This window comes from Chiloscyllium plagiosum, chromosome 3 (genome assembly GCF_004010195.1).
Source record: "Chiloscyllium plagiosum isolate BGI_BamShark_2017 chromosome 3, ASM401019v2, whole genome shotgun sequence".
NCBI lineage: Eukaryota > Metazoa > Chordata > Chondrichthyes > Orectolobiformes > Hemiscylliidae > Chiloscyllium > Chiloscyllium plagiosum.
The window spans coordinates 101,826,604-101,851,042 of NC_057712.1; the positions used below are offsets into that span (position 1 = coordinate 101,826,604).

The following is a 24,439-nucleotide window of genomic DNA, read 5'->3' on the forward strand; positions in this document are numbered from 1 at the left end:
TGCTTAGACTTCCATTTTTCCTTGTCTCTGCAATACAACTCTTAAGCAAATGTTAGTGAAAGTCCAATTGTATATTCCTGAGTCTGTTTTGCTGAGCGGAACACTGCAGCCACCTTTGATCTTAAAGTATAACTTCCTGAGAGATGTGAATCAATACGCACAGAGTTGACCTTCAGTGCCCTTTTATAATGATGTTAATTTTGGCTCAGTGATCTTTAATTACTGAAAGTTTCATGATCATGGCTTAATTTAGTCATTTTTTGTCAGTATTCGTTAGTTTAAAAAAAACCCAAAAGAACTAGATGTTGGAAATCAGAAACAAAAATTGCTTGAAGAACTCAGGTCTATTCCTCCCACTGTTTATTCCTCCCCCTCTCTCACCCTATCTTCTGCGTAAATACCAACCTTTTCCTAGCTACCATCAGTTCCAAAGAAGGGTCACTGGGCCCAACACATTAACTCTGATTTCTCTCCACAGATGCTGCCAGACCAGCTGGGCTTTTCCAGCAATTTTTGCTTTTGTTTGTTTTAAAACCATTTTGGTCCTTGAAAGGTTTCAAAAATTAAAATTAAATGATGGTAATTTAATGTCTCTAAGCCATTTTTATTGAGTTGGTACAGATACATTGTGTTGAACGGCATCTTTCTGTACTGCAAAATTCAAGAAACATTCTATAACAAATTATGTTTTATTTTATTTTTATGAAATGTGGACATTGGACAGTGGTTATATTAGCTTTTTATTGAATCCAATTCTACCAGTGGGATTTTAACATGTTCTTATAACATTAGCCTGTGATTTGGAATGATTAATTATCTTCTTAGGAATAAGCACCAAGATGGCGACAGAGAAGAGCTCCTGAGCTCGGGACTCGTCCGCTCTTCTATTTTGTTTCTTTTTAGTTTTCCTTCTGTTTTTCTTTTACTTACCTATTGCGTTACTTATTTACTGTGAAGCGTTCTGACAACATTGGCGGAGGCGAGTTATCCCGGCGCGGAGTCACGGAGGAGATCAAGCCCTAAGGCAACATCAGTGAGGTAGGCCCAGTGGTGAAAGATGGTGCCTGAGGAACTGTCAGGCTGCCCCCACCATCCTGCATTGGACTCACCAACATAGGAGTTACCACTCTTTAGACGTAATCTCTTTGCCAATGGGCCCTGACATTTGTTTATATACATAAAGAAAATATAATGGGGCGACGGGAAGAGACAAATACTTCCATTATGAGAAAAGCTATAAAGGATAATATTTTATTGAATGTAGGAGCAGTATGACAAGGTTGTTTTAATATGAGTTATTAATAAAAGCACCAGTCTGTGTACATAATTTAAAATTTGATTGCAAGCCATGCAGCAACTTGTGAAGTGGTTGGGTTTAATGATAGCATATTTCCAAATAACTGCAGTCTGCTTCCCACCTACTTCATATTTTCCATATGACCCAGAATTAAAATGATCCCAAATTGACTGGACTGAGATATTAATTCCAAAATAAAAATAATGCATGTGCATTTAATAAATAATTTTGTCAGTTCCATTAAGCCTGCAAAATTGACTTAAATAAATAGCAAATATCTACAAGATAATTTCCTCACCTTTATTCAGAGCTGTTTCATTTCATAATTTGGAAACATTTTGATCCAAATATAAAACCAGTTGTTCTCTAAGGTGGATCTTGCTTCTCGCTCTCTTCAAAAGCATCGAAAATCAATTACTGATTTTAGCGCAACACAAAGACTGAATTCTCATTCAGGCAAAAGGTTTTTACAACAGAAAGGCTAGGAAAGGTTGAATTAGTCAGATTATAAAACAGCCATGGAATAATTTATTATCTAGTTATTTTAGTTACAGAATTTCAAGCTCACTTTTTCATGAATTTTTTACGGAAATTAAACAGCTGTGTGTGAAGCATTGTGTAGAATATGTAATTGAGACACATTCCTTCAGAAAAAAAAAATCAGCTCTTTCACTGGATATTTAGACATTGAACTATAGCCAAAGAACTGGTTATTGTTCCTCTCAAGGGAAATGGTCTGCTTTGCTGAGCAAAAAGTGGGCATCTTGAACAACTGCTTTAATTACTGTTAATTAATGCATAAATCATTGCCTCTGTGAGCAATAGCAAAGACTGGATTTTAGAAAGTGCTTTTCTGAATTCTCACTATTAGCCCAGTTGATAATGCAACCATCTGGTGTTACACATCATTATACAGATCAGGTCCTATGTCAGACTCGACTAGATTTTTCAGTTTGAATTACACAAGCTCCCAGTTGTAATATCAGCAGGAGATCCTTCGAGATGCACTGACAAAAGTGACATATGTGGGTCCACCTAACAGCCACTTGCAGTTGGGAGCAAATGCATTATAGTATTTTGCAAGTGAAATCATCTTACATATTTTATCCATATTAGTGCCGAGTGCTAGGGAGACCAAAACGTGTTTCTCTTGTTTTACTGTGCATAATGCAGCGGCAGTAGTGGATCAATTGTAAACCCTGCAGCACATTTTTACAAGAAATGTTCAACCAATTGGAGGAAAAGATCTTTTGAATATCTCTAGTATCTCTGCCACAGGCTGTATAGGCTACACATTATGGGGAAAATGACCTTGGAAAATTGCTACAATTAAAGTTTCACGGTTAATTCGTGCCTCATCAAAGCAGTGCCAGGGATTTGAACCCATTGAAAACTGATTCTTTAGTTTAATTATCTAACCTGTAGCAACAACTGACATTAATGACTCCAGAATGAGAAAATGAATCAGTCTTGCTGAGTATCTGTTGATCCAAACACAAAGATCCACAAATACGTATAGAATAAGAACAGAAGGAAGCTTGGGTTTCTGTACCCCAAATTGTGGGAAGGCTGGTTTATCCAATTAGCAATCAAGATCTGCATACATGCTTGAAGGTTAGCAATCCAGACAATGTAAGTGAGCTTGTGCAAACAGAAGTATACAAGTCACAGGTTTTTAATAACCAAGTACTTAGTATGGAGAAGCAAATTGCAAAGCAGGGGTCCATGTGTAAATAAATGGGTACTTGAGCAACTGTGGTAGATTACAACAAACAGATGAAACTAAATAAATATGAAATAATAGCTAAATACTGCAGAAGCTGGGAATCTGAATTTTTTTTAAAAACTGCTCAAGAAACTCAGCAGTATCTGTGGAGGGAGAAAGAGGTACTGGGGACTCAATATTACCTTTGTTTCTCTCTCCACTGATGGTGCCAGACCTGCTGAGGTCTCTGTTTTTATTTAAATTAAGTATTAACATTTGCAAGGTTGTAAAAGGTCTATGTCTTTTAAGTCAAAGCTTTTTTTTTGCAAAATAAAATTGTTTTATTAAGAAATCTTCTAACTTTCCCATTCTGACTAAACATACTCTGTCATGTCACTAACATGTATTGGTTCACAATATTGAATCAAAGAAACATGTCATTTTAACACACTAGAATTTGAATATTTACAGAAATTGTTAGAAACTGCAGTGCTTTCCTAGGAATGTTTTGGGAACTGGGGGAAGACAAGTCAAGTTTTCTCAATTATATAGCCAGGTTCCTACTATAATTCTGAGAAATGCCACTGAAAGGGCTTGGATATAGTTAAGGATGTGGGTATGATAGACTCATCATATGTTAAGATTACAAACCTGGCCCTTAAGTGGCAGAATTTCCATCCATTCCCACACGTTTAGTGACAATTGTGGAAGTGGGGTGCAGGCCTCCCTAAATCAAAAGTTCCTGTGGAGGAATTTAACATAGCTGGAGGCCAAAACAGCCAATGAGTTGAGGTAACCCACCTTCCAAAGGACACCTGGGCCTGATCGTAGGAGGTTCTCAGGTGACAGAAATAATTTTAAAAAATAAATTCGACCACTGGTTCCCCTGTAGCACTTACCCAGGGCTAACGAGTGGAAGGGCATACCATATCTGTGTCAATCTCTTGCAAGTTCTACTGTGTTCATTGACAGGCATAATACTGCTGCAGTTAACCAAGAAAATTACATCCTGCATTACTTTGGATCCGTAATACTAACAAGCTCAACAACATGAAAAGACATGCTGTATCAATAATAGTTTCCTTCTTCATTTTGTATCAACATAGTAATGAAGATTAAGAGATCAAATGACAGGGAAATGGCTGAAAAGGATCGGATGATACTGACTGTTGCACAAAAATAACAAATGCCTCATAGCTGCATCAATGAATAACAAAGTCAATAACTTTTTGTTCCTAGACATTTTTTGCCACAAGTTGACAGATATTCCATGATATTTTGGTTACTGGTGATGAGATGAATAAGAAGTTGCAGGTTTTGTTTTGCACAAGACTGATGGATCCATTGTATCCACACTAAGGAACATGTCAAAAATTAGCACCATTACGGATCTTGAGTTTGCTTTCCAAAATCTGTATTAGCACACATTTGAAACATTCTTTTGTCTTTTCTGAAAATTCAGCTGGTTTCCTTATTTAAAAGCTTTAATTTGTAAATTCAAAAGGGTCTTTGTCAATTATTTCTTTTGACATTATCTTTTGATTTAAGTTCAAAAGTCACATAGACTTTTGAACAAACAGTCACAGATGCATTGCTAATTTGCTGCTGTATAGTCAATGGTCTTGTATTGTCTGGTGCTTGTGCTTCAGAGGTTAACCCTTCAGTTTCTTTAATTTCCTCTTCTCGAACAATCAAAGGTCTGCCGAGAGTCTGGCCAAGCAGTCGGCATACTTCAAATGCTTTACGTCGAGAATTCGCAACTGCTCGAAGACATGCCTGCCGTCTATAGAAAATAAAAAGGAACTTGGATAATATTTTGTTTTACTCTACACTTTTTAGTTAAAAAAAACATAGCAGCAGATGCAAAGGCCTCGGATTTTAACTGCCCTTCTATTTCCATACCCTCTACCACCCTACAGCGCAAGGTAAGAAGGAAATTATAACGGAGCGAGGGGTTTACGCAATCGTAAAATGAGCCATTTTACATTTTGGACGGTAAGAAGACCTGCACACGTGGGTTGTCTTCAAACACGTGGTACACTATGATGTCATCAAGGCTCAGTATGTAACCTAAGGCTGGAGTAGGATAACAACGGAGTCTCTTTTGTGTGAAACTTGTCTGAAACATTAGTCAGGGCCAGAAGAACGTGAATGCTCCACACAGCTCGATGAGGAAAGTTTGGGCATTTCTTACCCTGGACTTCCCTTCCTGGAGCACTTGTATTGGGACCATTCTCACAAGTTTCAGCAGTAACCACTTGATGCTGATTTTTTGTCTCATCCCAGATGGGCAGTGATTTTGCTGAGAAATATAAATGAAGCAAAGGAGCTAAATTTCTGTTACTCAGTCTACCCAATTCATCAAGTATTTGCAGTGGAAATTAAGCCCTGTATTTCTTTATAGGAAGTACAACCAAAATTTCACTGACATTATGGTGGGAGATTGGCCATTTTTCTGAAGAATTAGTGTAACTGGCCACAGATTAATCAATCAACTTCTGGAGTTCAAATTTCTGGTTGAATAAATTTTCTAACTATCTGATAACTTCACATGCTATTACAATTTGTAAGATAAACTTTTTCATGTTTCCGCATTTTTGCATGCATAACTAAACATTTAAATATATTTTTTCCTCCAGCACAACTCCATCATCTCACCAAAAAATAGTTGGCACAATTATACAAAGCACTCCTTTTCCCACCACAAAAACTTAAGATAATTCCTGCTGTTTGAGTCTGAAGACTATTTTGCTTCCTCCACCATATACTAGTTATGACCTTACAAGTCAATATTTTGTATACATTTCAAAGGGATGTTTGTGAATCTAGCAATGTGGTTTAATTGATTTAAAAAAAAAAGGCACTTGGAATTTAGTGCCAATAAATTTCATGGCTTTATTTAGGGTGACAAGAGGCCGCAGAGATTTAACTGGTTTGTACTAAACCTGAAGCTATCTCAATTACAAAAGAGATATCTTCATTGTCTACAATAAAATTAATGAAAATGTCACACACTATAGGGAAAACAGTTTTTTAAAAATTCACAATGTGGACATTACATTAATTTGCTAATCAATAACTAGCAAGTTTTGAGAAGATGTGTAGCTTAGGTTGACTTTCTGGATGTAGGTTTGATCGCTAAGCTGGAAGGTTCATTTTCAGGCTTCATTTGGTGGTTCACTGAAGATGTTACCTAGTTATGGTGACAAAATGTCTGAAAATGAACCTTCCAGCTCAGTGAGCAAACCTACATCTAGAATCAATAACTGTCTTTGATAAGATGCCAATGAATTTCCTTTTTCAATTGCTGTGTCCCTGAAGTGTAAATATACCCACAATGCAGCTTTGTTGGGGTCAGATTCAGGGACAATAAAGCAATGGTGATATAATTCAAGTCAGAATGCTGTGTGGCTTTGATGAGAACTTGCAGAAGGTGGTGTTCCCATGTACCTGCCGATCTTGTACTTCTAGGCAGCACAGATTGTGGGTTTGAAAGTTGCTGCAATGCAAATGATACTGTACTTATGGTGCATTTGTGTTGGAGGGAGTGAATGCTTAAGGTGACGAATGGACTACCAGTCAAGGAGGTTTTGCCATGGATGGTATTAAGCTTATGTAAGGTTGGCATTTATTTCCTATCCGAACTGCCCTTGAACTAAGTAGCTTGATAAGCCATTTCAGAGGGCAGTTACAAGTCAATCTCATTGCTGTGGGTTGAGAGTTACATGCAGGCCAGCCAGGTAAGGACAGCAGATTTTCTTCCTGAAAACGCATTCGTGAACCCACAGGCTTATACAACAATCAACAATAGCCTTGTAGTTGGTGGTCATGCTTTTGGAATAGGAGGCGAGTCCCTACAGACTGCCAGCCTCGGAATTGGAAAAATTGTAAACTGTGTGAACAGTGTGAAACTCCAAAAGGATAGGTTGGTTGAATAGGCAGATAGGTGGTAAATGAGGTTAAGTGCAGAGAAGTGTGAGGTGACACAAATTAGTCAGAAGAACATTGAAAGACAATATAAAGTGTGGAGTACAATTCGAAAGAGGATGCAGGAGGGAACTAGGTATATATATGCACAGATCTCTGAAGGTGGCAGTATAAGTAAAGAGAACAGTAAATAAAGTACAGTGTTGTTGCTTTATTAATAGGTACATACAGTCCAAGAATGAGGAGGTAATGATGAACTTGTACTTGTTAGATCTCAGTTGTGGGAGCCACGTTATAGGAAATACGTGAGTGTGTTGAGACAGTGTAGAAGTGATTTGCAAGAATAGTTCCAGGAACAAGAAACTTCAGTTCGGGGGATTGATTGAAGAAATTGGGACTGTTCTCCTTGGAAAGATGCAACTGAGAGAAGATATGGTGGAGATTTTCAAAATCATGAACAAGCTGGACAGAGTAGATAGACAGAACGGCCTCCTTCTCCACCATAACAATTCAGTGATTCGGTGACCTGCTATTGTAGCCACGTGTATGTGTGACTGGTACAGTAAAATTTCTCGTCAAGTGGTGACTGTCTGCCACATAATGGGCGGCACGGTGGTTAGCACTGCTGCCTCACAGCGCCCGAGACCCAGGTTCAATTCCCACCTCAGGCGACTGACTGTGTGGAGTTTGCACGTTCTCCCAGTGTCTGCGTAGGTTTCCTCCGGGTGCTCCGGTTTCCTCCTACAGTCCAAAGATGTGCAGGTCAGGTGAATTGGCCATGCTAAATTGCCCGTAGTGTTAGGTAAGGAGTAAATGTAGGGGTATGGGTGGGTTGCGCTTCGGCAGGTCGGTGTGGACTTGTTGGGCCAAAGGGCCTGTTTCCACACTGTAATGTAATCTAATAATATTGATAGTAAGTGAACTGGCAATTGGCAATGCCTTAAACATCTAGGATAAGTGATTTTACTGCCTTCTGTTGAGATGTCATCACCCAGCATTTTTGTGGCATATTGCTACTTGCCACCTATTAGCCCAAGCCTGAATGTTGTCTCGGTCCTGCTAAATGCAGCACAGCCTTCTTCTGTAGCTGTTCATCACCATTTGTAACTCTTTACTGTGCAATCACATGAAACACCTCCACTTCTGATTTTATAATGGAGGTAGGTAATTGATGAAACAGTGAAGATGGTTGGGCTTAGAACAATGCCCTAAGAAACTTCCACAGCAATGTCATGGGGCTTCAATTTTACTGATGCTCCTTGATGCCACACTCAGTCAAATGCCGCTTTGAATTCAAGGACAGTCACTCTGACTTAACCTCTGGAATTCAGCTCTTCTGAACATGTGAGGACCAAGGCTGAGTAGATATGATCGAATGTAAACTGTGTATTGGTGATTTGTGGTCAACTGGAAAACAGTTTCAAGTCAATACTAAATTGATATTAATGGCAATGCTTGATTTTTATATTCAAGCATGAGAACTTAGTTTTCCTTTGAACTATTCCCCAAAACCACTTGCTGATCTATTAGTTTAGCTAAAAAAAAAGCTACCTGGATTTGGATGCAAGTGGTTGAACCTAAAGACCTTACATTTCACTCTACATTTACTTCTATGGTAGAAACATTTCTACAGCAATCCAATGTATTGCAAAATATTTTGAGTAACAGAAACATAAGACTCATTAACACACACATAAACAAGCCATTCACTTCATTAAGCCCAAGTTGCCTGGTTTGTAGCATGACACAGTTTGTCCAATATCTATACTCTTATCTCCACAGCCCTGAAAGTTTATTTCCCTCAAGTACCCATCTGATTTTCTCCATCATTGCAGGTAGCAGGTTCCAGCTCAATGCCACCTGCTGCAATTAAGTGAATCTGCAATTAAGATCACAAAACTTGTGTTTTAAAACTAAGACTTAACTAGCTGTAAAATTATTCCATGTACAAGGAATTTCAGTTTACATGGGCATTAAAAAGGGTTAAAAAGTATGTTTTTAATATATTAGAAAAATGAATCATTCAGAGATTGAGTAAGCAGTACAATAAATAATCTACAATACTGATCTTAGAACAGGGCATAAAAAGATCTTGACCTTGGCTAACAAAGACAAAGTAGTCCATTCTACCTGATATTTTCCACAGCTTCAGTTGTATGATAGAATTGAGGTGAACCAACAACAACAGAACTATCTAGTTTCTCCACCAGTAAGTTACAGCAATTCTCCATCTTGCCAAAGTCACTGAATATAACAGACACCTGGGAAGCAAAAAAAAGTATGTTTTAAATATTTCAAAATGGTATCAAAATCGCTGGCTTATCTAAATAAAACGTAATGAAGTGAAAGATATTCAGTATTACATACAAACATGACACTTTTGGGCTTAGGCTGGCTACTAATTATTTAACCAGAAATACAACTGTGAGCAATAGAAATAGTCCTAATAACATCCAACCAATAATACGGGAAGTTTGAAGAATACAAACTTCCCGTATTATTGCTAGCTTAAGAATTAGATTTTGCAGGGTCTACAGGGCTGTTTCTGCTGTTGTCTTTTCCAGTGTCGATGCCATGTGATCTGTCCAGTTCCATTTCTTTGAGACTTTGTAGTAATTGGTACAACTTAGTGGCTTGCTAGGCCCACTTCAGGGGGCAATTGAGAGTCAATAACATTGCTGTGGGTCTGGAGTCCCATATCAGCCAAACCAGCTGAGGATGGCAGATTTCCTTCCCTGAAGAACATTAGAGAACCATACGGTTTTCCTAACAATTGACAATGGTTTCATGGTCATCAGTACATTCTTGATTCCAGAATTTTTTTCCTGAATATATAAATTTGTCTTTTTTTAATTGAATTCAAATTTGTGCTATGGCAGGATTCAAACCCAAATCCCTGGAACACTAGCTGATTTTCCTCCATTAATACTCTAGTGATACTAACACTTGGCCATCGCCTCCCCATGCAGCAGCCAGAAAGTGGAGTTGAAGCTGAGATGATATCAGCCTTCATTGTATTAAATGGCAGTGCAAGGTCAAGGTGCTGAACTGATACTCCCAATCATAGTTCTAATGAAAAGCAATTAGTTTGCTATTATGCATCCTTAGTACAACAACATTGGTAGAAGGCCAGTATTAAATTATTTTTGTAGAAGGTCTCCCTTCCCTTGCTCTGCTTAGGCATTTGGCAAGATGGTCTGGAGTTGGCAGCCATTTCAACAGTAGATTGTTTTTGTTGCTTTTCTCTGTCCAAAGTCAGCCTTCATAACTTTAATAAAGTTATTATAATAATCAGCTGATCAGAATAAAAGTTACAATTTCTACAATTATATGCAGATTAAGCATTCAAACAAACTTAGAAGAATATAAGAAGTAAGAGTAAATCCAGACTGCCACCATCACTCAATATGACTGTGCTGATCTCAAATCCACTTTCCTGTATGCTCCCCAAAACCTTTGATTCTCAATAATTAAAAGCTTTTATTATTTAAACACGATCAACAATGAAACATTTTCAAGCATGTGGAGAATTTCAAATATTGAGAATACTTTCGAGTGAAGAAAAATTTCAGTGCCAAATGATCAGACCTTAATCCTAAAACTGTGCCGTTTGTTAAGATTCCCAACCAGGTAAATAATCTCAGAGTCTATACTGGTTGGCCATTTCAGAATTCTTATATTTTAATGACATTTCCTCTCTTATTTTTGAATTCTGGAGTCTATATGCTTAATTCACTCAGTTTTTCATCACAAGACAACCTCCTCATTCCAGGAACTAATCCAGTGAATCTTTATTGCACCAACTGCATGTTCACCCCTTAAATATGGAGGTTAAAACTGTATACAGTCTCACCAAAGCCCTGTACAATGGGAGAAAGACTCTTTGTTTTTATTCCAGTATATTTGCAATAAAGGCTTACATGCCTTTTACCTTTCCAATTCTGTCTTTTTATTATTCTTTCACAGAACACAGATATTGTTGCTTATACCAGTATTTATTGCCCATCTCCAATTGCTCAGAGAACAATTAAGAGTTGACCACTTTGCTGTGAACTGGGGTCACGTTTAGACAGACCAGGAAAAGATGGCAGAATTCTCTCCCTAAAGGACACTTTGAAAGCCAAACTGGTCAGCCAACAATCTACAACTAAATGGTTGGCACTGGGTTAGCTTTTTGTTCCAACTGAATTCAAGTTTTACTATCTGCCATGGTGTGATTCAACTCCCAAAATATGTCCTCAAAACTTTAGCGTGGGCTTCTGGGTTACTAATCCAGTGACATTACCTCAATGTCATTGCCGCCTCTGCTTGCTGTCGTTGTATGCTAAATGTTCTGAGATCCTTGCATCAGTACACCCTCATCCCTCTTAACAAAAACAATGATACCTTTCATGTCTTTTCACAATATATTCTGCTTGTATATTCTTAGAGCTAAACTAAATAAGTTATAATAATCATATTCCATTTGTCACCTTGTTGCCCATTTACTTAGCCAATCTGCACCTCTTTTAATACATGTCCTTCCTTCACAGCTTACATTCCTATCTATATTAGTACATTTCCAATATTACATTTGTGATTGGATTAAATTATATTTTACAAATTATCTGTTCCTTTATAAAACCAAAAATTAATAGATTCAAGTTTTTCATTCATTATAATCAAATGTAATAGGTTAATGCGAAGAACATAGTTTATACAACATATATAAGGCTCTTTTTTTTGCACATTTATTAAAAGTTTTAACTGAAACTGAATACTACCTCCGCTTCCATCTGATAGGCATTTTCAATTCGCCGAAAATCCTTAGTCACTATAATACCGTCCTCCTGGAACATTAACAGATGATTTGAACACAAAATATTCAATGAAATGTCCAATATTGCATTATAACACTTTGAACAAAATAATTGCTCCAACAGACAGGGACAATACTTTGTTTCAACCCACAATGAAGAGAATGTATTCTTCCAAAAAATCCTGATTCCTGTTAAGTGAAATTGAACTGTGACGTGAACCCCTTATGGATAAATATGGATTCAAGGTCTTTCCAGATGTGTCCTTTTCCCAACTATGGGATACTACACGTGTGCAATCCTTCCCTTAAGGATAATACTGCAGCGTGTTTTTTTTTAATACTAGTGGTCTAGTGGGGCTGAACCTGAAGACGTTTTACATAGAGTCATAGAGATGTACAGCACGGAAACAGACCTTTCAGTCTAAACTCATCCATGCCAACCAGATATCCTAACCTAAATCCAGTCCCATTGCCAGAATTGGCCTGTATCCCTCTAAACCCTTCCTACTCATATACCCATCCAGGTGCCTTTAAATGTTGCAATATTCCAAAAGTGGCCTAACCAATGTACTATAGAGCCGCAACATGACCTCTTAACTCATATAACCAATGCTCTGACCAATAAAAGAAAGCATACCAAATGTCTTCTTTACTATCCTATCTACTTGCGACTCCACTTTCAAGGAACAATGAATCTGCACTCCAAGGTTTCTTTGTTCAGCAACACTCCCCAGGACCTGACCATTAAGAGTACAAGTCCTGCTAAGATTTGCCTGTCCAAAATGCAGCACCTCGCATTTATCTAAATTAAACTCCATCTGGCACTCCTCAGTCCATTGGCCCATCTGATCAAGATCCTGTCGTACACTGAGGTAACCTTCTTTGCTGTCCACTACACCTCCAATTTTGGTATCATCTGCAAACTTACTAACTATACCTCCTATGTTCACATCCACATCATTTATATAAAATGATGAAAAGCAGTGGACCCTGCACCGATCCTTGTGGCACACTACTGGCCACAGGCCTCCAATCTGAAAAGCACTCTCCACCACTACCCTCTGTCATCTACCTTCCAGCCAGTTCTGTATCCAAATAGCTAGTTCTTCCTGTATTCCATGAGATCTAATCTTGCTAATCAGTCTCCCATGAGGAACCTTGTTGATCACCTTACTGAGGTCCATATAGATCACATCTACCGCTCTGCCCTCATCAATCCTCTTTGTCACTTCCTCAAAAAACTCAATCAAGTTCGTGAGACATGATTTCCCACGCACAAAGACATTATGACTATCCCTAATCATTCCTTGCCTTTCCAAATACAGTTACAAGCTCCTTTATTAGAAATGCTCGCGACCAGCTGTTTCCCGCAATTCGGAATTTTTCGGTTTATAGAATGTGACAGTTTAATGGTGAAGTTTTTAAAAATCTTACCAGAGAAGCAGACTTCTAACTAAGAACATGCTTGGCCACGCCCGCTCCCCCATGTCACACCCGAGTGACCCACATCAAGTGGGTGTCGACTTGGGGGCGTTCATAGAGAAACCCCAGGCCTGTCGATACTTGGCCACGCACCCCCCACCATGTCGCATTTGAGTGACACATCGAGAGGGTGTCGACTTGGGTTAACTGTTTGCTCGCCAAACAACCTTGTTATTGAGAAAAAACCATCAGATTTCAGAGCTTTTTGGATGTCCGGATAAAGGATCTTGTACCTGTACAAGTAAGTCTTGTCCCTCAGGATTCCCTCCCACGACTTGCCCACCACCGATGTCAGGTTCACCGGTCTATAGTTCCTTGGCTTTTCCTTAGCACCTTCCTTAAATGGTGGAACCACGTTAGCCAACCTCTAGTCCTTCCAGCTCCTCACTTGTCACTACTGATGATACAAATATCTCAGAAAGGGACTAAACAATCACTTACCTAGCTTCCCACAGAGTTCTAGGGTACACCTGATCAGGTCCTGGAGACTTATTCACTTTTATGCATTTCAGAACATCCAGCATCTCCTCCTCTGTAATGTGGACATTTTTCAAGATTTCACCATCTATTTCCTCACATTCTATATGTTCCATGTTCTTCTTCACAGTAAACACTGATGCAAAATACTTGTTTAGTATCTTCCCCATTTCCTGTACCTCCACACATAGGCTGCCTTGCTGATCTTTGAGGGGCCCTATTCTCTCCCTAGTTACCCATTTTTTTTAACAGTGTGGAAACAGGCCCTTCGGCCCAACAAATCTACACTGACCTTTTGAAGAGGAACCCACCCAGACCCTACTGCTCTATATTTACCCCTGACAAATGCACCTAACCTACCCATCCTTGAACACTATGGGCAATTTAGCATGGCCAATTCATCTAACCTGCACATCTTCGGATTGTGGGCGGGAACCCACACAGACACGGGAGAAAGTGCAAACTCCACACGGACAAGCGCCCAAGGCTGGAGGCGAACCTGGGTCCCTGGTGCTGCAAGGCAGCAGTGCTAACCACTGAGCAATTTGTCCTTAATGTATTTGTAAAAACTCTTTGGATTCTCCTTAATTCTGTTTGCCAAAGCTATCTCATAATCCCCTTTTTACCCTCCTGATTTTCCTCTTAAGTATATTCCCACTGCCTTTATACTCTAAGGATTCACTTGATCTTGCCTGTCTATACCCGACATATGCTTTCTTCTTTTTAACCAAACCTCAATTTCTGCAGTCATCCAGCTTTCCCTACACCTACCAGCCTTTCCTTTCATCCTAACAGGAATATACATTCTCTGGACTCTCATTATCTCATTTCTGAGGCATTCCCATTTTCCAGCTGTCCCTTTACCTGCAAATATCTGCCCCAATCAGCTTTTGAAAGCTCTTGCCTAATACAGTCAAAATTAGCCTTCCTCCAATTTAGAACTTCAACTTTTAGATCTGGTCTATCCTTTTCCATTACTATTTTAAAACTAATAGAATTATGGTCGCTGGCTCTAAAGTCTCCTCCACTGACACCTCAGTCATCTGCCCTGCCTTATTTCCCAAGAGTAGGTCAAGTTTTGCACCATCTCTAGTAGGTACATCCACATACTGAATCAGAAAATTTTCTTGTGCACAGTTAACAAATTCCTCTCCATCTAAACCCTTAACACTACAGCAGTCCCAGTTTATGTATGAAACGTTAAAATCCCCTACCATAACCACTCTATTATTCTTTATAGATAACTGAAATCTCCTTACAAATTTGGTTCTCAATTTCCCACTGACTATTAGGGGGTCTATAATACAATCCCAATAAAGTGATCATCCCTTTCTTATTTCTTAGTTCCACCCAAATAACTTGGTGGGATGGGGCAAGGAGGTAAGAGAGTACCATCAAAAGCAGTTAACAGATGGTCTCAGATCATGAAGACCATGTCGAAGAGCTCCACACACTTAATAAAAGGATCGAGGGAAAGAGTTTTTAAAAACATTTGAAAGTGATAGTCAGTTATGTTTGATATACTGTGACCCTGAACCCAGGAGTAACTTTGACACAGAATAGTAAGATTGCCAGTGATGGATGGATAGCTAAGTTCTTCCGAAAAGTCATCAATCTGAAATTCCATACATACAAAGGAGGACAGCACTTTGAACAACGTACACATCCTAGGACAAGCAAAACAAAGACACAGACGAGAATTCATAGAGGTCTGGCATTCTAACCGGAACTCCATCAATAAACACATTTAGACCCCATCTACCTTCCCTTGATAAAATAGAACCGTAAATGGCATCACACATCTTAAGAAATCAAGACCTACAAATAGAGGTGGGACATACCACCAGCGCTTCACCAGAGATTCTCACCTGATGTTACCTAGTATGGTGAGGAAATGTCTGAAAACAAACCTTCCAGCTCAGCGAGCTAACTTACATCCATATCATTAACTTGAGCTACAAATCTTCTCAAAAATCGCTACCTTTAACTTCTCTTTCCACAACTGCTGCCAGAATTTTGTGTTTTTATTTCAGATTTCCAGTATTTTGCTTTTGGATAAACACCTAACAAGAATAGAGCAACAGAAGAATCGGGAGATCTGGGGGTCAGACACATAAATCAATAGAAGTCCCACCATAGATTAATATGACAAGAATAATGGAATCAAAGCATGGAATTCATTTCGAGATGGATAAAATTGAAAAGCAGAGAAGTTTCTTAAATTTGTACAGAAGCATGGTTAGATTATACGTAAACCTTGGAACAGTTCTGGGCTCCATATTATTAAAAGATTGGGCACTGGAAATTAGAGTTATAGAATACTCCCAGAACTGAGAAGTTACACTAAGCAGGGAAAAAAGAATAGGTTGAGACTTCTTAGAGTCATTGAGATATACAGCACGGAAATAGATCCTTCGGTCCAACATGTCCATGCTGACCAGATATCCTAAATAAATCTAGTCCTATTTTCCAGAATTTGGCCCATATCCCTCGAATCCCTTCCTATTTGTTTACCATTCCAGATGCCTTTTAAAGTTGATAAAACGTGAAGCTGGAAAAAGCACATCAGACCAAGCAGCATCAGAGGAGCAGGCGAGTCGATGTTTCAGGCAGGACCCTTCATCAGTCCTGAAACATCGACTCTCCTGCTCCTCTAATGCTGCTTGATCTGATGTGCTTTTTCCAGCTCCACATTTTATCGACTCTGACCTTCCAGCATCTGCAGTCCTCATAATCTCCAAGATGCCTTTTAAATGTTGTAATTGTACCAGCCTCCACCACTTCCTCTGGCAGCTCATTCCATACACACACCACCCTCTGAATTAAAACGTTGCCCCTTAGGTCCTTTTTAAAATCTTTCCCCTCTCACCTTAAACCTATGCCCTCTGGTTTTGGACTCCCCCACCCTTGGGAAAAGATCTTGTCTATGTACCTTATCCATTCCCCTCATGATTTTATAACCCTCTATAAGGTCACCCCTCAGCCTCTGATGCTCCAGGAAAAATAGCCCCAGTCTATTCAGCATCTCCCTATAGCTCAAACCTGTCAATCCTGACAACATCCTTGTAAATCTTTTCAGAAACCTTTCAAGTTTCACAACATCCTTCCTGTAGCAGGGAGACCAGAATTGCACACACTAAAAATTCCAATAGTGCCCTAACCAATGTTCTGTACAGCTTCCCAACTCCTATACTCAAGGCACTGACCAATAAAGGCAAGCATACCAAACACCAACTTCACTTTCCTATGTGGCCTATTACTGCTCCTGTTTTCTTTCTAACTGTAATCTAAAACAAACAATTTGATCATTTTTCCATTCAGTGGAGGTAAATGGGTTACAAGAAAACTTAGTACTTGATAAAAGATTTAGTTATAGGAAGTGACCATCAGCACAAGCAACCTCAAATGAAATCTAATTCTTCTCCAGCAAACAGACTAAGATTATGAAAAGGTTATATAGAGTTGAAATGGTGATGATGGTAGCACTTGCATGGGAAATTGAAACCATAAATTCAAGTTACTAATTTAATAATTATGCCGTTATTAATAAATCCAAAATGGAATTCAGGAGAAACCCTTTTATTCAGAGTAGTTAGAACATGAAGAGTAGTTAGAACTGTCATAGGGAAATAAAAAGCAGAAACATTGAAGGAGAACAGAAAACCAAAAAAATGAGAGGGATAGGATATGTTTATCAGGTCTGAAGGAGAAGGGTTGGAGGAAGCTCATATGCAGCACCTACATAACATTGATCTATTGAAGCAAAATGCCCATTTCCAGGCTCAGTACTTCTATAATTCTCTTCATTCTATTCAAATCTCTATTTATTGGATTTGAGGAAGCAAAGATAGGAGGCAAAAGAAATCAGGAGATAAATTTTGTTTAATCATTTACTAGATGTGGGAGCTATTGACTAGATCTGTGTTTATTCCCTGTCTCTAAATGAAACAGAAAAGATGGTCGTAAGCTGCCTTCTTAAAGTCCCTGGGGTGTGGGAACATCCACTGTGCTATTAGGAAGGCAGTTCCAGGATTTTAATCCAGCAATAATAATTGAACAGCAGTAAATACCAGTCAGGACGATGGGAGATTTGGAAGGGAACTTGAATATTGTGATGTTTCCATGTACTTGCTGCCATGTCCTTTTAGGTAATAGATGTAATGTGTTTGGAACATGTTGTGAAAGGACCCTTTCACAGTGCATTTTGTAGGTGGTACACATTATTACCATTGTGCATTGGAGGTGAAGGGAGTGAATGCTGAGGTAGTGGATGGGATGCCAGTCAGATAGGCTGCTTTGACCTGGATGGTGTCAAACTTCTTGAGCGTTTTTGGAGCAACTAACATCAAGTCAAGCATAGCATGTTCCATTACACCCCTGAGTGTGCCTTATAGAAGGTGGACAGGTGTTGAATACAGCAGGCGAATTGCTCACTGCATAATTCCTTGCATCTGACCTGCACTTGTAGCCTCAGTATTTCTATGGGTGGTCTAATTTTGTTTTTGGTCAACATTAATCCCCAGGATATTGACAACGGAGGATTCTTTTTGGTGGGGGGGAGGTTGGGAGGGGTAAGGATGTCAATATTTTGTTTTTACAGTTGATTTTCCTACTACAGTATTCTACTGCGAATCAAGTTGAGAAAAGCTAATTCAGCACTAAGAGGGTTTCAGGCTGCCACCACCATGGTTCATATAGCTCAGTAACAGCATCCGAGGTTATTTCCCATTGGAGAACAAGTCCAGTTTCAAAATAAACAAGCACTTTACATACTTAAAGTTTACTTTGGATTGCTTTAATTAGCTAAAGGAGTGCGGTAAGCATTCACTATTGATTTTCTTTTAGCCACAGAAAGCCTTCATGAAAAGGTTAATCTATAAGGCTGTAGAGCACAAGTGAACATGCTGCATGGTAATGAAATCAGATGCTTATTGCCTCTGTGAAGTCAGCTCCAGCATTTCCTTTAAAAAAAACAATACTCTGTTATGGTGTCTTGTAATAATCAATTTATCTTTGGCCTCTCGTTAACATGTTACGTCCTCAGGGACATTTTCCACTAACACAGGATCAATTTATTATGTGCTGACAACACAGATGTATTCTCTACCATTTCCCTGCAATCACACATCTACTTTTGTGTCGTCAGAGTGCCCATTTGGTATTGCTGTAAAGTAGTCAAAATTGTCAACTCAATTTTAGTGGGCAGCACGGTGGCACAGTGGTTAGCACTGCTGCCTCACAGCGCCAGAGACCCGGGTTCAATTCCCGACTCAGGCGACTGACTGTGTGGAGTTTGCACATTCTCCCCGTGTCTGCGTGGGTTTCCTCCGGGTGCTCCGGTTTCCTCCCACAGTCCAAAGATGTGCAGGTCAGGTGAATTGGCCATGCTAAATTGCCTGTAGTGTTAGGTAAAGGGATAAATGTACGGGAATGGGTGGGTTACGCTTCGGCGGGTCGGTGTGGACTTGTTGGGCCGAAGGGCCTGTTTCCACACTGTAAGTAATCTAATCTAATTTATTGTATACAGAAGTGTAATAAACTTTGCTTCACTTGATAGACCTTATGCGACAATTCCAGAGCCTTGATTTCTAAGCTTTAACTCAGAAACAAAATTCAAATTTCACTTCTTATCAATCAGTATGATTGTTTACTTCAAATTCTGTATTATCGTGACTTCTTACCTACTTCACACCCATTGGCAGAGCTTTTATTTTGGATAGAAATGCTACAGATGTGTCTTATGTTCTCCAAACTGGCCTAGTTTTTTCACCATTCTCTTGATCACTTGAGTTTTGAATGGGATGCTGTGTCAATGCATCACAACACAAAAAAATCACAGTTTGTGTGGAACAGGCTGTGAATTGTTATAAATTTGAAGACGTGTACTGTACCTTTAAAAGAGAGTGAATGCTGTTCTGAACTGAGAGATTACAAGCACCTGAGTATATGACTAGATGGCAGTTTCAGAGTGTACTGGAAAATTGAAACTGTGTAACATTTGGCTGTGAAATGGATACCTGAGTTTTGATTCCTTTTTTGACAACAATTCAAATTTAACCAGTTTAAATTATGCCCCAGACTACTAAAACCCAATCGAGTTTGAATTTATCGTTTTGCCAACATCGAACCAATGAGACAATTCAATGTTGGGGACTTGAAAATGCAAACATTCTGAAAATTGCAAATGAAGCAACTGCCATTGAGAGAAACCCAAGAAATTAGGAAACATTCTCTATCAACAGTACCTTTTCATATGAAACACATTTGCAGTAAGGAGATCTTCAGCCGAAAGAAGAAAGACACCGAAGATGACAGTGGCCGTGTGGTTTTGAAATTAAGTTGATTTAATTTTAATAAGCATCTTATTGGAACAGCATATTGTCATAGAATTGGAGGGAGGTAATAAGGAGTTAAGAGAAAGGAGGCCTTAGAGTTGTGAATAGTTGTTATTTAATGTTCACTTTTAGAGTTAAAAAATAAATTAATATTATTTTCTTTAAACAATGGAATTTGGGAGTTCTGTCCCTCATATTTTGACAGATTACAAGGCGATGTGAGCACCACATTCTTCCACAATGTTTTCCTTTCCACTATTTCTGTGTACTTCAAAACTAAATTTCTTTGATACTCTTAACGTCTCTACCCTCCGTAGACACTAATTTGTCCAAAATTCAACCGTCAAAATCTTATCCACAATAAATGATTCATTATTTCACTATTCTGTTCTTAGTTACATTTGGGCTCTCCTGAAAGAAAGGATTCAAAATATTCATCATAAAATTCCTTCACAACACTTCAAGACTTCTACTGGAACCTATTAATCATTTGAGTCCTCCTACGCTCAGTCTTCTCCCTCTGGATTCAAACTCCACCATTAATGGGACTGTTTTCATCTAAAGTAATTGCATCTTTGGAATCTTATAGGAGAAAGTGAGGACTGCAGATGCTGGAGATCAGAGCTGAAAATGTGTTACTGGAAAAGCGCAGCAGGTCAGGCAGCATCCAAGGAGCAGGAGAATCGACGTTTCGGGCATGAGCCCTTCAGGAGATTCTCCTGCTCCTTGGATGCTGCCTGACCTGCTGCGCGTTTCCAGCAACTCATTTTCATTTCTTTGGAATCTTACCCTAGGTTTCCAAGCCTCAACATTTCCCTGTCCAAATCAGAAAACCTTTTTAAAAACCATCTATCTAAACCATGTTTATAATCAGCTCTTCAAACCATACTGTTGTGGCTCAGAAGCTATTCCTTTCACTCTCACCAATTCCATACTTTCATACACTTCTGGAGCAAGTAGGACTTGAACCTGGGCACCTGGTCCAGGGGTAAGGACACTACAGAGAATGTTGCCACTGGTTACCTGGTCAGAATAGGCAAATGGCATTCATGCCAGTTTCTGAAAAGATTACAATGAGGTCACTGGATAAAAAGTCAATACAAAACATTACTTTTATTAGTCTGTTGGATGCAATCAATTCCTTCTAATATGAGATATTGGATAGGATTTTCCAGCGACTGTCAAACACTAATACTGCAGCTGCACCGCATCACTTGTGACATCTATCATTACCAAAAGTGACAGTGATGTATCCTTGATGCAAGTTGACTGCATTTTCAAGAGTTAGATGTTCACTGTGTCAGACTTAACGAAGTCACTATGAACAACACAGCCTGTAACAAAGATGAATCGTGGAATAATGCAACTCAGGAGGTGGCCATTCAGCCCAGAGTCTGCTACCAATCTTTCTAATACAATGAGGCCAGAACCCGCCACCCCCCCCCAATTGCAGCACGAACTCTGGAATGTGAATCTGAGCTCCTCTTCCAGACGCGAGAATTAATCAAAGAGGAGAGAAAAGAAAATACACATTTTAAAAATCCCTTTGAGAGTATTCTAGCCTGTGGCGCGCCAAGCTCTGCCCGTGGTATCGGGTAAAAACCGAAAACAACTGCGGATGCTGTAAATCAAAAGCAAAAAAAAAATTGCTGGAAAGGCTCAGCTGGTTTGGCAGCATCTGAGGAGAGAAAGCAGAATTAACGTTTGGGGTCCAGTGACCCTTCCTCCCAACTGAAAACACCGGACCCGAAACGCTTACTCTTGATTTCTCTGCACAGACTTGCTGAGCTTTTCCAGCACCTTCTGGTCTTGGCTTGTATGGGGGGGGCTGGGGGAAGGATGCGAGCAGGCGGCTCCGTTCCCGCCTGGCGGGTGTTGACAGACACTGCCACTCCTCCCCCACCTTACCCTCACGCCGTGTGCCCGGACGCTCTGCACGATGTATTCGAGCCGCCGAGTGACGCTGCTCTTGGCCGCCGCCGCCGCCTCCTTCCGGCTGGCCACCAGCATGCAGATTCGGGCCCGGTTCGGAGGCGCCGACACCTCGGCCGTGGCGCTGACCTGCACCTCCCGCTCCGCCGAAGGGGGAGGCACGGGAGACTTGGAGCCGCGGCGCTCGGGCCAGCAGCGTTTGCCGTTCTCTGCGTCCGACAGCAGCGAAGCAAAGACCTGGCCCGGAGTGATCGCCATGGTTACCGGGACGGCGGGCAAAATGGCGGCTGAAAGGGAGGGGGGGGAGGGGGGAAGAAGGTGAGCGGCGCCGCTGCTATGGCAACAATCAACCCTCAACCGCCCAGAGAGCGGAAGTGCGGCGCCGCTGCTATGGCAACAACCCACCCTCAACCGCCCAGAGAGCGGAAGTGCGGCGCCGCTGCTGTGGCAACAATCACACCCCCCCCCCTAGAGCCGCTACTATGGCAACCGTACAGAACCCACCCACCCCCAAAAGGTCAGGGGGAGGAAGCGCGGTGCCGCTGCTATGGCAGGAGACGGCGGGGGGGGGAGGGAGACCGAGGCACATGCGCAGAGGCAGAGCCGGGTCGTGGTAGCTGACAATGAAACAGCTGCGGAAGGCTCGCAAAGTGTGGTTGTGGAGAAACGCAGCAGGTCAGGCAGCATCTGAGGAGAAGGAGAATCGACGTTTCGGGCATCAGCCCTTCATCAGGAAAGGGGGGTGGGGTGGCAAGAGGGTCTGAAAGGTAAACAGGAGGGTGGGGCTGGGGGAAGATGGCTGAGAAGGTCATAGGTGGATGAAGGTGGGGGATTGATGGCGATTAATCGGAGCGGAGGGTGGAGCCAATAGGTGGGAAGGAAGATGGACAGGTAGGACAGTTCAAGAGGGTGGTGCCGAGTTGGAGGGATGGATCTGGGATAGGGAGGTGGGAGACGACAAATGAGGAAACTGGTGAAATGGACATTGATTCCATGTGGTTGAAGGGTCCCAAGGTGGACGATGAGGCATTTTTCCTCCCGGTGTCGGGTGGCTAGCATTTGGTGGTTGCAGGATGTCCCGGGTTTGCATGTGGTTGGAGGAGTGGGAGGGTGAGTTGAAGTGGTCAGTCACAGGGTGGTGGGATTGTTTGGTGCATGTGTCCCAGCTGAAGTTTGGTGGGGGGGGGGAGCTCCAGTGGAGAATTAGAGAGACTTTTAAACAGTAATAAAACAAACAACTGTGGATGCTGGAAATGTGAAACACACAAAAACAGAAATCGCTGGAGAAAGCCAGCACAAGTGGTACCCTCTAAGCTGAGATGCTCAAAATGTTAACTCTTCTTTCTCTGTCCACAGATGCTGCCCGACCTGCTGAGCCTCTCCAGCGATTTCTGTTTTTGCATCTTTCAGGTTTTCTTTTTTGCAAAAATAAAGTTTATTCATAAAATGTTCTTTATGTACATACACAATCACTGAAGCAGTTTGGTCCTGTACACTCTTTGCATATTTAGAACAAACAATCAGAGAGTCATAGAGATGTACAGCATGGAAATAGACCCTTCGGTCCATCCCATCCATGCCGACCAGATATCCCAACCCAATCTAGTCCCATCAGCCAGCACCCGGCCCATATCCCTCCGAACACTTCCTATTCATATCCAAGTGCCTCTTAAATGTTGCAGTTGTACCAGCCTCCACCACTTCCTCTGACAACTCATTCCATAAACGTGTCACCCTCTGTGTGAAAGGTTGCCCCTTAGGTCTCTTTTATATCTTTCCCCTCTCACCCTAAACCTATGCCCTCTAGTTCTGGACTCCCCGCCCTCAGGGAAAAGACTTTGCCTATTTATCCTATCCATACCCCTCATAATTTTGTAAACCAGTGTAATGTCACCCCTCAGTCTCTGACGCTCCAGGGAAAACAGTCCAAGCCTGTTCAGCCTCTCCCTATAGCTCAAATCCTCCAATCCTGGCAACGTCCTTGTAAATCGTTTCTGAATCCTTTCAAGTTTCACAATATCTTTCCGATAGGAAGGAAATCAGAATTGCACACAATATTTCAACAGTGGCCTAACCAATGTCCTGTACAGCCGCAACATGACCTCCCAACTCCTGTACTCAATACTCTGACCAATAAAGGAAAGCATACCAAACGCTGCCTTCACTATCCTCTCTACTTGTGACTCCATGTTTAAGGAACTATGAACCTGCACTCTAAGGTCTCTTTGTTCAGCAACACTCCCTAGGACCTGATCACTAAGTGTATAAGTCCTGCTAAGATTTGCTTTCCCAAAATGCAGCACCTCGCATTTATCTAAATTAAACTCCATCTGCCACTTCTCAGCCCATTGGCCTATCTGATCAAGATCCTGTTGTAATCTGAGGTAACCCTCTTCGCTGTCCACTACACCTCCAATTTTGGTGTCATCTGCAAACTTACTAATTGTACCTCTTATGCTCGCATCCAAATCATTTATGTAAATGAC

The 24,439-nt window shown here is 40.7% G+C and overlaps 1 protein-coding gene across 1 annotated transcript; it reads right to left on the bottom strand.

Annotated features, from left to right (window-relative positions):
• Positions 1 to 1,235: 1,235 nt before the first annotated feature.
• Positions 1,236 to 22,292, bottom strand: irak1bp1 (interleukin-1 receptor-associated kinase 1 binding protein 1). The gene is made up of 4 exons (XM_043686975.1): positions 21,930 to 22,292; positions 11,693 to 11,758; positions 9,060 to 9,190; positions 1,236 to 4,785 (listed from the first exon to the last, which is right to left on the bottom strand). Exons 1-4 carry the CDS (start codon positions 22,209 to 22,211, stop codon positions 4,515 to 4,517), a joined length of 750 nt encoding a protein of 249 aa, XP_043542910.1. The 5' UTR covers positions 22,212 to 22,292; the 3' UTR covers positions 1,236 to 4,514.
• Between the last annotated feature and the right edge of the window lie 2,147 nt (positions 22,293 to 24,439).

Coding starts and splice junctions, on each gene's coding strand:
- irak1bp1 (XM_043686975.1), bottom strand. CDS start 22,211: ATGGCGATCACTCCGGGCCAGGTCTTTGCTTCGCTGCTGTCGGACGCA. Junction 11,759..21,929: donor TCCGGGCACACGGCGTGAGG/GTAAGGTGGGGG, acceptor TTAATGTTCCAG/GAGGACGGTATTATAGTGAC. Junction 9,191..11,692: donor CCTATCAGATGGAAGCGGAG/GTAGTATTCAGT, acceptor TTTGCTTCCCAG/GTGTCTGTTATATTCAGTGA.